This window comes from Dendrobates tinctorius, unplaced genomic scaffold (genome assembly GCF_039654945.1).
Source record: "Dendrobates tinctorius isolate UK_male_01 unplaced genomic scaffold, ASM3965494v1 ptg000128l, whole genome shotgun sequence".
NCBI lineage: Eukaryota > Metazoa > Chordata > Amphibia > Anura > Dendrobatidae > Dendrobates > Dendrobates tinctorius.
This window is the reverse complement of record NW_027361796.1, coordinates 16281885-16296573: the sequence shown is the minus strand read 5'-3', so window position 1 is coordinate 16296573 and position 14689 is coordinate 16281885. Positions and strand designations below refer to the sequence as shown.

Here is a 14689-nt window from a genome sequence, read left to right as displayed (position 1 = left end):
GGGGGACACAGCACCCTCCCATGTTTTCAACTTCTGTACTTTGTACTATGTAATATAGTTCTAGTTGAATTGTTGGTTTACTCTATAATCTATTGCTTCTCCTACTGCTTTCTCACTAACTGAGTAATTGAGCGCCAGTCGGTGGGGTGTATACTGCGGAGGAGGAGCTAACTTTCTTATTTACATAGTGTCAGCCTCCTAGTGGCAGCAGCATACACCCATGGTTCCTGTGTCCCCCAATGAAGGCTCCGAGAGACAGATTTTACGGTAAGCAACCTGTTTTATTCTGCGCTGCAGCCACTATTACATTGTGTCCAGTTCAGCATGAAAAATTTTTAAGCAGGTGTGGAAAAAATGCTGCAGAATCTTCCTCAACTAACAAAATGTAAAGTAAATGAAGACAAATTTAGCATGTCAATAGATGCATAGATTCAGCCTCTAAAAGTAAGAACAGAATGATAAACCAAACAATCAATGCAGTATCATGTTGTATAATCTACTCCCATTAGGTACAATAAACATAAAAAGATATAATTGTAACGCATAATTCTGTGTATTCTTTATCCTAGGGGTCTATGAAATGGTCTCTTTTCAGTTTAAGCCTGGAGGACCAGCAGTTTGGGGCAAATCATTTCGGGCTGCCATTTCCACTCACGTTAATTGTGGCTACACAAAACTTGTTGGTGTTTTTAACACTGAATATGGATTACTTAACCAAGGTAATATACTAAACCTACTTCAAAACAGTGATGACAGCCCTTGAAATTGTTCCAGAAAACTAAATATTTCTCCCAGAAAAGTATTGCAATTGCCATATTTTTTGGACTATAATATGCTTTTTTTTTTTTCCTCCAAAATTTTGGAGGAAAATACGGGGTGCGTTGTATAGTCCAGATGTACCTGCTATGGATGTGGAGGATGGGGGAGCGGCAATGGTGCAAGAATGAGTCACAGGAGGCAGGAGCCGGCTGTTGCAGCTAATACATGTGCCCGCTGTTAAAACAAAATGTTTACTGCTCTCCACACCCTAGTCCCTCCCACCTCTATACGCCAAGAGGTGGGAGGTACTATTGGCTGTGGAGCAGTATTCATCTTTAATAGCAGGCACATCTTTCTGCAGCAGTTGGGTGATCATGTGTGCCCGCTGTTAAAGAGAATGAATATTCACTGCTCCCCACGCCCATAGTCCTAGGCATGGGTGGTAGTGAGTATTTTGACAGCTTGTAAGCAGTGCATGACATCACTACCACTGCTTACAAGCTATAATCAGCTGCTGGCATCAGAACAGGACATTGCGAGGGAGCGCAGGGAAGGTAAGTAGAATGGTTTAATTTTTTTTGTGTGTATCAGGATGATGATGGGGAGGCCATGTATTCCAGGATGGGGATGAGGTGGCCATGTATACCAGTATGGGCATGAGGGGGCCATGTATAACTGGATTTGAGACATATACATACCAGGATGGGAGATATTGGTACAGAATTGGGGGACATTACCCCTATAACAGTGTCAGCAGCAGATTCCCCCCCCTCTTTATAGCAGTGTGTCTTGATCACATTTTTTTTCTATTTTGCTCCTCCAAAACCTAGGTGCGTCTTATGGTCCGGTGCGTTTTATAGTCCAAAAAATACATGTTTATTTAATTTGCCTTTTTTTCTCAGTTTTTTTATGTTCCAATACATACAAATTGGACATCATTTCACTCAAATTCTCAAAAATGGGCTGGACAAATGTGTTGTCACCTTTCCAAAATAGCAGCTTTGTTTCAAGCAAGTGATGCTCATTCAAACTCGTCTATAGCAAGTAACAGGTGTGGGTAATATGAAAATCACAGCTGAAATCAAATAAAAGGGGAGAAGTTTATTCAATACTTGCATTCTGTGTCTGTGTGTCATTCTCCGCAAGGAGAAATGATACTACTTGGATATCGGTCAGACGCCTCTCACACTGCCAAACTAGATCTCACACTTTGCACTGACGAGGGGCAGTGCCCCGAAACGCAGTGTCAGCAAATTGAGATTCCGGCTTAGCTTTTATCCTAAGTCATGTAACAAGGCTCGTTAAAGGGTCAACATTGACTTCTAGGATTGCTACTTCCAATAGTTGGCACTAGAGTTCTAGTCCTCTTCCTCTCTGAAGAGACAATTTGCACATTAAGCATGTAGAACAGAAAGAGGAGAAGAGCACTGTAAGTCCATTTCCAGAGATCTTGATGTTCCATGATGTGAAATATAATCAGGACATTTACAACCCATAGCACTGTAGCTAATCAACCAGGACATGGACGGCAGAGAAAAATTAATGAAACATTGCAACCTGGAATAGTCCGGATGGTGGATAAGCAGCCCCAATCAAGTTCCAAAGAAATTCAAGCTGTCCTGTAGGCTGAGGGTGCATCAGTGTCCACGTGAACTATCAGTCGACGTTTGAATGAAATGAAAGTCTACAGCAGGAGACCCAGGAGGACCCCACTGCTGACACAAAGACATAAAAAAGCTAGAAAGCAGTTTGCTAAAATATACGCAAGTAAGCCAAAATCCTTCTGGGAAAGCATTTTGTGGACAGATGGAATCAAGAGAGCTTTTTGATAAATCACATCATTCTACTGTTTACTGAAAACAAAATGAGGCCCACAAAGAAAGGAACAGCGGACCTACAGTCAAGTATTGTGGAGGTTCAAAAATGTTTGGGGTTGTTTTGCTGCCTCTGGCATTAGGTGTCTTGACTGTGTGCAAGGCATCATGAAATCTGAAGATTACCTAAGGACTTTTGGTTGCAATGTAGCGCCGAGTGTCACAAAGCTGGGTTTTCTTCATAAGTCTTCCAGCAGGACAATGATCCCAAGAAGCACCCAGAAATGGACGAAAACAAACTGCTGGAGAGTTTTGAAGTGGCCAACAATGAGTCTGTATCTAATCCCATTGAACACCTGTGGAGAGATCTTAAAATTGTTGTTGGCACTGTTTAAATATGAGAGACCTGGAGCAGTTTACCAAAGAGTGCTCCAAATGATAGTCTACTGGGTCCGTGCTGCACCAAGCAGCTCACCCAGAAGGGTGTAAAATGTAAGGGAGGAAGAGTATTGCTGATTAGGGCGCTCAGACCAAGACAGACACTTGTTATAGATAGAAAATAAACTTATTTACTTGGTCATTATCTCCTCACAAAGCTTTTTGGCGGTGAATCTGCCTTCATCAGGTAATGATTTCAGTTATTTATTCTAAAGTGTGTGCAACCTAATATTAACCCCTTCACCCCGAAGCCTGTTTTCGCCTTCCTGACCAGGCCAGTTTTTTCAATTCTGACTAGTGTCACTTTGAAATAATAACTCTGAAACGCTTCAATGTATCCTAGTGATTCTGAGACTGTTTTCCTGTTACATATTGTACTTCATGATAGTGGTAAAGTGGTAAAATTTTTTAGATACGACTTGCATTTATTTGTGAAAATATTGGACATTTGGCAAAAATTGTGAAAATTTTACCATTTTTAATTTTTATGCCCTAAAATCATAAATACGTCAGACAAAATAGTTAATAAATAACATTTCACACATTACAGAAAGAACAGAGTGTAAATCCATGATAGGTAAAATTACAAAATTTTAATGAATATAAATACCATCACATAAACATGTAATTTACAGAGTTCATAGATAAGAGGGGAAAAGGGATAAGCAAATAAATGTGTACAAACGGGACTGACAATAAATATATACAAAGGTGGGGGAGTGCTGACTAAAGTTCATCTAAATAGAATCCATCAAGGTTGCCGCGCAAAGGCACAAATGACAAAATGTAAGCAATAAATAATTCACCCAAAGGGTGATAAAGTGCAGAAGTAGTTAGGGTAATAAAACCCCAAAACACTGAGGCCAATAATGATACTTGTAACCAGGTCTTAATGGCTAAAATAAATGCTAGCGGCACTACCAAGATGTCCACAACTTTCATACAATATCAATCATAGTAAAGGGGCCACTCTTACCCATAGTCCCTCTATACAGGATCCAGGAACACGCAGCCCCAACGCACGTTTCGCATTGGCTTCTTCCACTGTCAGGAAGGGATAGCAGGCTAGTGTAGGGCTATTGTAGGTTATTATTGTATAGAGTTTGTAAATTGTGTTATTGCACTAAGGGGGTGTTTTTTACCTCAATTTACTAAAAGGGATTATAAGATGACATCAAGCCCGGCTTAGTAATGGAAAGGCGTCAATAAGATACCTACCTATCCATTACTAATCCTATAGTTGATAAAGGGTTAAATAAACACACAGCCAGCATAAAGTATTTTAATTAAATAAAACACTAATCCGTTTCCTAATTGATCACCTGTAAAAAAAAAAAAAAAAAATAATAATAATAAACCAACAGTATACTCCCTGTTCTCACGTAATCCGTTTAATGTTCCACGATGTGACCTCTCTACAAGGCCTACAGTGACACACTGACAGGAGGTAATGGCTCCTGCAGTGTTATCACTGAGGGTCCACTTGAGTTCATGCTCTCACTTTACGGCACTGCTGCATGAGAATTTTCCCATACAGCAGAGTGATATACTGCGGGAGGATACCTGCTGTCATTGTATCACCGGAGGTCCCTGGAAAGCAGTCACATCTGCTGATGTGACAGCTCTCCACGGGAGACCGTCATGGGACAATCATTATTACATGGATTACATCGGAACAGGGAGTATACTATTGCTTTATTATTTTATTATTTTTACAGGTGATCGAGGGTGTCGGAGATTAGCTGTATTGTGAGTATGTGCTGTATATGTATGTATGTGTTTTGTTTTTTTTTTTCGTTTTTTTTTACACTTGAAGACACTGGCCGGATGATGGGACTACTACTGTCCCATCATCGGCTAGCTGTCACTGTAGCAGGCATAGCCGGATGGGACTAGTAGTCCCATCGGACGATGCCTGTTTCTACATACAGACCCGCAGACACACACACACAGACCCGCACATATTCACCGCACACGCATAGTCTCCACCCACACACACAGTCTCCGCCCACACACTCTTCCTCCTTCCTTTCAACAGTGTTTCTCGCACGCAACTCCACAGCAAAACCGCAGATCTTTTTAAACCTGCGGTTTTGCTGCGGATTTGCCTGACTCAATGGTAGTCAATGGGTGCAGAAACACTGCAGATCTGCAAAAAGAATTGACATGCTGTGGGAAATAAAACACTGCAAATCCATGCGTATTTTTCTGCAGCATGTGCACAACAATTCTGTAATTCCCATTGACTAACATTGCTTGTGCACTACACTGTGTATTTGATGCAATTCCGCATGTCCAAAAACGCTGCAAAAACATAAAAATCCACAACATGTGCACACAGCCTAAACCCACAGGTGCTTTACAGAATTTTACAATGTTAATCTCTGAAAATGAAAAAAACTTATTTTTCTCACAAAAAAATTAAGTTTTAGCCCCACATTTTTTCATTTTCACAAGGATTGCAGGCGAAAATGGACCCCAAAATCTGTTGTGCAAGTTCTCCTGAGCTACACGGCAAGATTTGGGAGGGACAGAGTGCTATTTGCCTACTGGAGTGCAGATATTCCTAGAGTAGTTTGCGGACTCTATATAGAGCGCCTAAGAGGTAGAAAGGCAGAATCCTCCCTCAAGTGACCCTATTTTGGAAATTAACCCCCTTTGGGTATTTATCTACAGGTGTAGTGGCAATTTTGTCTCCATGGGTGTTTTCCAGAAACAAGCAGGAGTGGATGCTGCTGAGTGAAAACTGCAAACTGACATTGTAGTGGCCAGTATGTTGTAGTCCCCAATACGTTATAATGCCCAGTTCATGTTACTGGAGACATACACCTGTAAATTAAGTGGGCTGTTATCGCTACAGAAATGCTAAACATGTGGACGCTAAATGTGGTTTAGGCATACTGTGAGGCTCAGAAAGGAGGGACCATATGGATTTGGTAGCGCAGAATTTGCTGAATTTCTTTTGGGGGGGGGGGGGCAGGAACCATAGCACTTTTCCAGTTTTTCCAGAGCCTTTGTACTACCAGTAATGTGGTAGCCCCCTATATTTCCGTTAATAGATGACAGACCTGAGTGGGTACTTTTTTTTTGGGGGGGGGGGCTTGACAACAGCATCATCACACAGTGTATATGCACAGTGGTTTTCGGGAATGCAGCACCGTATATATACAGTACATGTCGGGAAGGAGCTTAACTGAGGTTACCAAAACATTTTTCTTGCCCATTTTTGGATTTTTGTGTGAAATTATGTTCAATTTGCCTTTTTTCTGTTTACACAAAGGAAATAAACGTGTATAACAAAAGATTGCAGTAATTTTCTGGGAGAAATACTTCATTTTCTGGAGCAATTTCAAGGGTGAAAATATACAAAAAAGATTAGTGTCTGCTCACCTCCTCCTGGACCGCACGGATCATGCTGTGCGGCAAGTTTTCAGAACTTAGAAAAAATTCAGTCTAGCGCTGTAAGTCCATAAAATACATTTTTCTTTTATTCCATAACTTCCAATAGTATAAAAGCAATTACGTTATAGTCCAGACATTAAAATCAAACGCGTTTCAACGCAAAACCGTGTGTCTTAATCATTGATCATTGACAAAGATCTAGTGGCAGACTGAACATTTTAGATTAGTTCACAGTTCAAACCCACCCACCAGATCCAGCTACCTGATAGGGACAGCTGTGTAGAGAAACCTGATAGACGATTAACCCCTTATAGGCTGGAATCATATGACATCAGATAGGTTTTTTTTTTTTTTTTTTTTTATTCATAATGATAAATTAGATCCTGTCTAATATTGATGCCATGCGGGACCCTGGTGTTTAGCTGATAAATCCACCATGTTTCCCGGCTTATCAGTTTTCTTTTAATATCGATATTCTTCTGCTAGGCAGCTTTTCCCTTGATTCTCCAGACAACATTTATGCTACCAAATTCTACTCCAGCCTCAGACGCTGCTCAGTGTCTCTGCTAGATGGCAGGCTGTATGGTCGCATTATGCAACCATGCAGCCTGCCATCTAGATGTAGCAGAGCTAGACCCGTTGTGGGACAAATGGGTTATCGTCTTCTCTGCGGAAAGGTAAGGAATATTGTTCTTTGTTATTTTAACTTTTGCAGAAGACAATGGCATTGGTGGAATGGGCGATGTTGTAAGTATGGTTTAATTACGTTTTATTAACGGAGTCTGTCATTCTTTTAATTAAAGGACGTTTTTCTGGGTGTGTGTTTTTATAAAATATGACTGTGATTAGTAATGGGGGGGGGTCTTATTGACTCCTCTCCATTACTAACCTTGGGGCTTGATGTCACCTGACAATACAAAGGTGACATCAACCCCTCTACTATCACCCCACTTGCCACTGCTACAGGCCAAGTAGGAAAAGCAAGGCTAAGTGCCAGAATTGGCACATCTTAGAGATGCGCCTTTTCTGGGGCCACTGAGAGCTGATGTTTTTAACCTGAGGGGGCCAATATTCTTGGCCCCTTCCTAGGCTATCAATATCAGCCCACAGCTGTCTGATTATTAGTTATAGGGAGACCCTATGTCATTTTTTTGGGGGGTCCCCCATTTTAACAGCCAGTAAAAGCTAAGTATACAGTTGTGAGCTGATACTAATAGCCTGGGAAGCTCCATGGGTATTACTCCCTTCCCAGGCTATAAACATCTGCCCCCAGCCATCGGCTTTCCCTCTGCTGGTTAAGAAAATGAAATGCATGTATATATCTATGTTTTCTACGTGCATATATTTATTCTATTCTGTTATGTCTCTGTGATTTTACTGTATGCGGCAGATGAATTGCGTAAAAATCGGACAGCACTCGCATGGTCCTTTTGTTGTGCGATTTTTTTTTTTTTTTTTTTTCTCGCACCCATAGGCTTACATTGACGAGTCTCGGTGCCAATTGCAGTATGTTTCGATTTCACATGCACATCCAATACGTCTGAGAAAATAAATGCTGATGTGAGCTGCATCATAGATTAACACTGGGCAGAGTGCTATACGGTGTTTTCTCGCATAGCACTTGGCCATATTCTACAGTAGTGTGACACCAGCCTATTACTTCTTAGATTTCTCCAATGCTGATTATGGGCCCCGTCTTCCCTTTATACTTGCCTCATGCACACTCTGACAGAAAGTTTGTTATTGTAATAGCACTTGTTCATATGATTAATATAATTAATTATATAATTTAAAATTGTGCGAAAAATGTTTTAAATTGCGTTGTTGTGAGGAAACAACTGTGTTTTGTGTGTACGCAGTTCATGTCTTGTGGTGGAATGACAATTCTGACAATCGTGCTGCAGGAAGACATGTGGCTCACGAAGATGCCAGGGTAGTGGCAGCAGGTAAATTACATTTGTGATACGTGTATATGTCTGGTTTGGGGGTTATTGGCTTCTCTACATTTGGAAGGATCATATATGTATATAACCCCTTAATGACAGCCAATATGTCTTTTTACTGACCTGAGATATAAAAGAATAGCATCCCCATACAGGTGACAATCCAGCAGCTGATAGCTGTACACTATAGCTGACAACTTGCTGCATCAGCAAAGATCAGTGTTGGCACCGTCCATATCTGTTTAATCCCTTAGATGCTGCTGTCAATAGTGACTACATCAAATAAATGGTTAAGAGAGTGTGGGGACTCCCTCTTTAACCCCTTAGGCACCCTGAGATCATGATTGTGTGCTCCTGATGTTTGCCATGGCAATTCATGACCAAATAGCGGCCTTACAGTCTGCCGGCAACAGTCACCTGTTCAGATGTTAGTGACATTTAGGTGGTAAAAATAATCTTTCGTTCCTGTTATGCCACTTTGCATTAATTCCTGAAAAGCACCTGAAGGGTTAATAAACTAGCTGACACAAGTTTTCAGTATGTGGAATGCGCAGGCGCCGGACCGCTCTGACCTTTCCCGCCGCCTGCGCACTGCAGTACTCTGCCCTCAACAGGGCAGAGAATTATGCCTGCGCAGGAACGCGACAGAAGCAAGGAAGAGGACGTCATCGCTAGAAGATGGGAGGCAGCGGACCTGAACCGCGACACCCATCGGACCGGACTGCCCCCGGGTGAGTATAATATAACTCGTTTTCCTTATCTTTCAGGTTACATCAGGGGGCTTATCTACAGCATTACAGAATGCTGTAGATAAGCCCCTGATGGCAGTGGCCGCATCTCATAGGGGAAAAATGAGGTGACAGAGTCCCTTTAAAAAATTTGGCCCGGTCGCTAAAATTAAGTTTTGTTGGAAGATCTTGGTTTTGTCTGTCAAGACAAGTATTAGCAGCAGTAATGTGCTCTCTCTAAAAGATGCATTGGCAAAGCTGAAAATCATTCTGAGCTTTCACATCTTCTGTACCATGGGTGCACATCCTCTGGCCCGCAGGACTATTCTTGGCAACTGTACCTTCTGGTCAGATTCTGTATATTCTGATCAATTTTTGGTGGTTGCTCACTTGCATTTTCTATGTCAGAAAGGAGCGACCCTTAGTATAGGAGCAGTGACGTGTAAGTACTAATGTTCAGTGGCGTAACTAGCGTCTAATGGACCCCGATGCAAAATTTGGACCTGAGTCCCATCCTCCATGTTGGTCAGATGTATTAGCCTTTGTGGTGCTCTAATTCCTATAAAGACATGTGTTCACCCTGCATTTAATAATGTCCATGTCCTGGTACCTTTTTGTAATAATGTCCCTGCCCTGGCCCCTTTCCTGTAATAGTGTCCCCTGTTTTGTGCTTCTTTTTTGTAATAATGTCCCTCTCCCTGGGCCCCATCCTATAGCAATGGCCTCCGTCATGGACCCCTTCCTTGTATAATGTTCATTCTGCCGCTCTTTCCCAACACATAAAAAATATATATTCTTCTTATTCTCCAACACTCCACACAACGTAAGGCTTCCTCCTCGATAGCCTGCAGCTGATGTAAGTGTGCCAGCCATGCGCGGTGCATGACATCAGCTGCCGGCCTCTGATTGGCCGGGGGTGTGTATTATAGTGCAGGGAAATGGTGGCTCTCTGCACCGCAATACACTTCAGCTAAATGTGCTTCCTGAATGTGAACTTTTCCAGATTTTTTTTTTACGTTACTTTCACAAACTTAAAGTATTTTTGAAGGATTTTATGTTGTATACCAACACAAAGTAGCAAATATTTGTGAAGTACAAAGGAAGTGATACATGAAAATATAGACCTGAAAATTGTGACGTGCACTTGTATTCAGCTCTCCTGACCATTTTGCTGCAGTTACATCTGTAAGCCTTTTGGGTATATCTCTATCATATTTGCACACCTAGAGGCTGACATTTTTTGCACTTTTTCACACTATGTTGAAATCTCAATGAGATTTTAACATAGTGTGACTGTGATGAGCAATTTCCAAAGTCTTGCTGTAGATTCTCAGTGGGATTTACGACTGGACTGTGACTGGGTCACTCAAGCACACGAATATGCTTTGTTCTAAACCATTGCATTGTAACTCTGGCCGTATGTTTAGGGTCGTTGTCCTGCTGGAACATGACCGTAAAGCCTCAATATAAAGTTTTTTGCAGTCTCTAAAAGGTTTTGTACCAGAATTGCCTTGTATTTAGCTCCATCCATCTTCCCTATGTCTGGTTTTCTTCTTGCCACTCTTCCATAAAGGCCAGATTTGTGAAATATATGACTAAGGACTCTCATGTAAGAAAATTGGGCTGATTATACTAATGGCACTTGGCTCAAACTCTGTCAAGACATTGATCCGTTTGTCCTCTTACTTTGATCTGATTTTCTCACATGGAAGAATCACAGCAGAGGCGCTGAGGAGACGGAGATCTTAATTTCTCCATTGGCACGAGAAAAAAATCACAAATTTGCACTACCCCATTATTATTATTTTTTTATATAGCACCATTGATTCCATAGTACAACATCTGTCCGAGAGCTATCCAATAAAACATTGGATAGTACGCTTCCGTGTTATACGCCAGTGTGAGCGAGCCCTAATAGTTGTCCTGTCGACAGATTGTCCCACCTGAGCTGATGACAAGATCCCAATAAAATACATGTATAACGAAAAAAAAGTGGAAAAGTTCACAGGGCATGAATACTTTTTCAAGGCACTGTAGATGAGCTGCCTAGGTGGCCCTTTGTGCTTGCAGTTATTGTTATTGAAGTTTTTGGGAGTAGTGAAGTGTGACCGTGTGCATTGATCCCATACACTACAATGGAGAGTTGCATGCATGGTCTCTTGCTTCCGGAGTAAAAATGTGAGAAAAGGTAATTTTTATTCTATGGATATGATGGAGTCATGAAAGTGCAACCAGCATCTTTCATACTTTTGGATGATAATACACCTTTAGATTTTTGTTTGCAATCCTTGGGATTGTGGTCTTCAGACAAGGAAAGGTTGCACAACCCTGTTCAATACAATCTGTTTGGATTGGTATTTATGGAGACGTGTAATGAAAAGACAGTGAAAGGCCACGTTCACACGTTCAGTATTTGGTCGGTATTTTACCTCAGTATCTGTAAGCCAAGCCTAGAAGTGGGTGATAAATCCAGAAGTGGTGACGGGTTTCTATTATACTTTTCCTCTGATTGTTCCTCTCCTGGTTTTAAAATACTGACCAAGTACTGAAAGTGTGCATGTGGCCTACCAATCACAGATTTTATTTTGTATGTGCAGCAATCTGGCACATTTTTTTTTCCGCCATTTCTGATGTTAACGTAAGAAGCTATGACTTTCAGCTTATGCAGTAAGTGGAAAAAGGTAGGGTATTGTGTATTCCTACAATGTGCTGTTCTGGAGAATAATGCTGACGCCAACATGGAGTAGAGGAATTGACCCCTAACATAACATGCTCGTCAGTAGAAACTGTTCATGTGACAAAGCCTCTGGATTTATCCTATTGACCGTTGTTTAGATATGATAGCTCAGTTAAATCACTATATTTGCCCCATGTAATATGGTGCAAGTGCTGTTCTAGCAATGTTGTCGCCTCTTCTCCCTGGGGGCGAGCAGGACTTCTGCTTCTGCTTCCCACTTCCTTCAGAAGAAGTGAGAGCAGCAGCAAGATCTGACTTCCTCCAGATGTCCGGTTTGTCCAAAGGAGGTGAGCATGAAGCGGCCTCTGATTGGCTGCAGTGTTCGCGTCACATAGCTGTTATTTTGCAAGGAGGAGATGTAGTGATTGAGAGTGGGTTGTTCAAGTAGTGGACAAGAAAACATGCTACATTTTAAAGATGGATGGAGGGCTCTGACATATTAGAAGAATTTGTAATTTATAAAAAAAAATAATATGATGTAAAAAGGTAGTGAGAAAAAAATGGGAAAGTTGTAATAAATGATAAAATTTTAAGTATGTGAAAAACAGCCAATAGTCACCTAGCCAGAAGACTAAGGCCTGTTTCACACATCCGTTTGTGTCCATCAGTCAAAATCCGCCGTTTTGCAGAAAAAACAGACCTGCCTTTTTTCCCATTGAGTTGCATTACCGGCGGATCTTGACAGATGGCCATCCGTTGGATCCGTTTTTTTGCGGATCCGCCCAAATTTTGACGTCCGCCGACATGCCCGAACGGACCATGCAACGTTTTTTCGGGCGGCAGGATCCGCATTTCCCACTGCGCATGCCCGAAAGACTTCACTCAGCCGCAAATTTAACCCTAAACTCTGTTCTGGGGGCTGAAAATTTTCTCTCTCTCTCTCTTCCGTTAAAGAACGGTCCGGTGCCAAACGTTGTGGTCAGTACAGGAACGGATCCGCTATCCGCCATTTTAGCGGATTTTGACTGAACAAAAAAACTGATCTGTGAAATAGGCCTTATCCATCATCATTTACGGAGTTTTAAGTATATTTTTCTTTTTTCACTTCTGGTATACTTTGCTGCATCAAATACTTCAAAATGGCACACGTTTATTCATGAATTTTGCACAAAATAAAAATGCTCTTTATTTTTGTCTCTTACCATTTTTGGCACCTTTTTTAGAGCAAAAGGTCACATGATTCGTTAATATGTTTCACACAATTCTAACATTTGTGCAAAAAAATTCTGGTGTATAATAAAATCACTCCAGGAGGGTACTAGAGTGCATTTTGTCTTAAAATTTTATGACTTTTTAAATAGCTGATAATGAATTGGCTACAAATATCAAAATTCTAAAAATTATTCCCATAACCAAGTAAAAAATAGACATCAAACTAGGTGCAATATAAAAGAAGATTGTAGCACAAAACAAAAAAATAGCCTTAAAATCGGAAAAACTAAACAAAAATATAGGCACGCATGCGATGATGATTACATCCCTATATCCCCAGTGATTCACAGGAAATTCAAAAGTATACTTGATGCAAAAACCACTTGGCACCTAAATATAATGGCCTTTAACAAGTGCTTATTTGATCATTAAAGGGGTTTTCCCACGAATAAAGTACATTTTAATCAATAGATCTTTGAATTGTAATAATTTCCACAATCTGATGTGTTTAACCCCTTAACCCTCGAAGCTTTTTTGGTTTTGTGTTTTCGTTTTTTTTTCTCCCCTTTTCCCAGAGCCATAGCTTTTTTTATTTTTCTGTCAATATGGCCATGTGAGTGCTTATTTTTTTCCAGGACGAGTTGTACTTTTTGAACAACACCATTGGTTTTACCATGTCGTGATAATCAGCTGACACCCGGCCACGATCAGTGGCGCTCTCCCCGTGAGCGCCGCTGATCGCGGTGACATACTATCCCGTCCCCGGGCATACGGGCTTGGACGGGATAGTACGTCAGATATCAGAAAGGGGTTATCCTTCACAAGCAAAGGTCTTGGTGAGGCCTGATGTTTCTTTGATGAAGTCTATTTTGTTTATGAGTAGGTACTGTAGCTAAAAAGAAAAAAAACAAGGAATGGATACTAATGTTGTATAGTTGCACAGAGGGGAATTTAATGCTCATTTTTGGAGAAAAAGAAAAAACAGACTAGGACTCCTGAGCTCCAAAGAAGCTGCCTAGTCAACATGGAGCTTAAAGCTTGTGATGAGATGTCAGGAGCGGAGGTAGTTGTGTATGTCACTGTCTTTTCATTGGTCATTACAGTTCTAAACACTTAACACTTTGTAAAATGTTTTAATCCAAACTTTGTGAAAAAATAAACATATTTTGCCTTCTTTTTCAGTGAGGGAAAGCGTGGCCTTTCTTGAGTCACAGCAAAACTTCCTTATGGTTCCAACTCCATTCTCCCCAATGAAGTGATGCTGGCCATTCCTCATTGATATTTTGAAGTAGTCGACCACAACACAATGAAGGACTTTTCACTTGTCAAATGCGTACACGTTTAAGTCTGTTACGACTTTTATACCAGATTTTATCTATGTCACCGATTTGTGCAAATCTGAAATACTCTCTCTGTACAATATTACAATTCTTTACAAGCATCTCTGTATTAAAAAGACTATACAATGTAGAACTTTGGCTGATTTATTTATTTTTTTACAATCACTTAAAAAAAAAAAAAAAAATACAGAAGAAAAGGTGTATTTTCCAGGAACTGATTTAATTCAATAGATCCAAGTGTGTGTGTGTTTATGTACACTATATATATATATATTTTCAGAATTGGGTTATGTGCAGAAATTTCGACACCATTTCTACATTTCTTTGCAGGAAAACAACTTCATAAAACATGTTTTTGTTGTGTTTTTTACATGCG

At 40.7% G+C, this 14689-nt stretch overlaps 1 protein-coding gene across 3 annotated transcripts in view; it reads left to right on the top strand.

The window, feature by feature from the left end:
* Nucleotides 1–14446, top strand: part of NIPSNAP3A (nipsnap homolog 3A) — a 48049-nt gene extending 33603 nt beyond the window's left edge. For all 3 annotated transcript variants that reach the window (XM_073542687.1, XM_073542689.1, XM_073542690.1), the window contains 3 exons: nucleotides 570–719; nucleotides 8273–8359; nucleotides 14156–14446. In XM_073542687.1, the coding sequence (XP_073398788.1) occupies nucleotides 570–719; nucleotides 8273–8359; nucleotides 14156–14232 (314 nt within the window). In that variant the 3' untranslated portion in view covers nucleotides 14233–14446. The remainder of the gene's footprint in view (nucleotides 1–569; nucleotides 720–8272; nucleotides 8360–14155) is intronic.
* The last annotated feature ends 243 nt before the right edge of the window (nucleotides 14447–14689 follow it).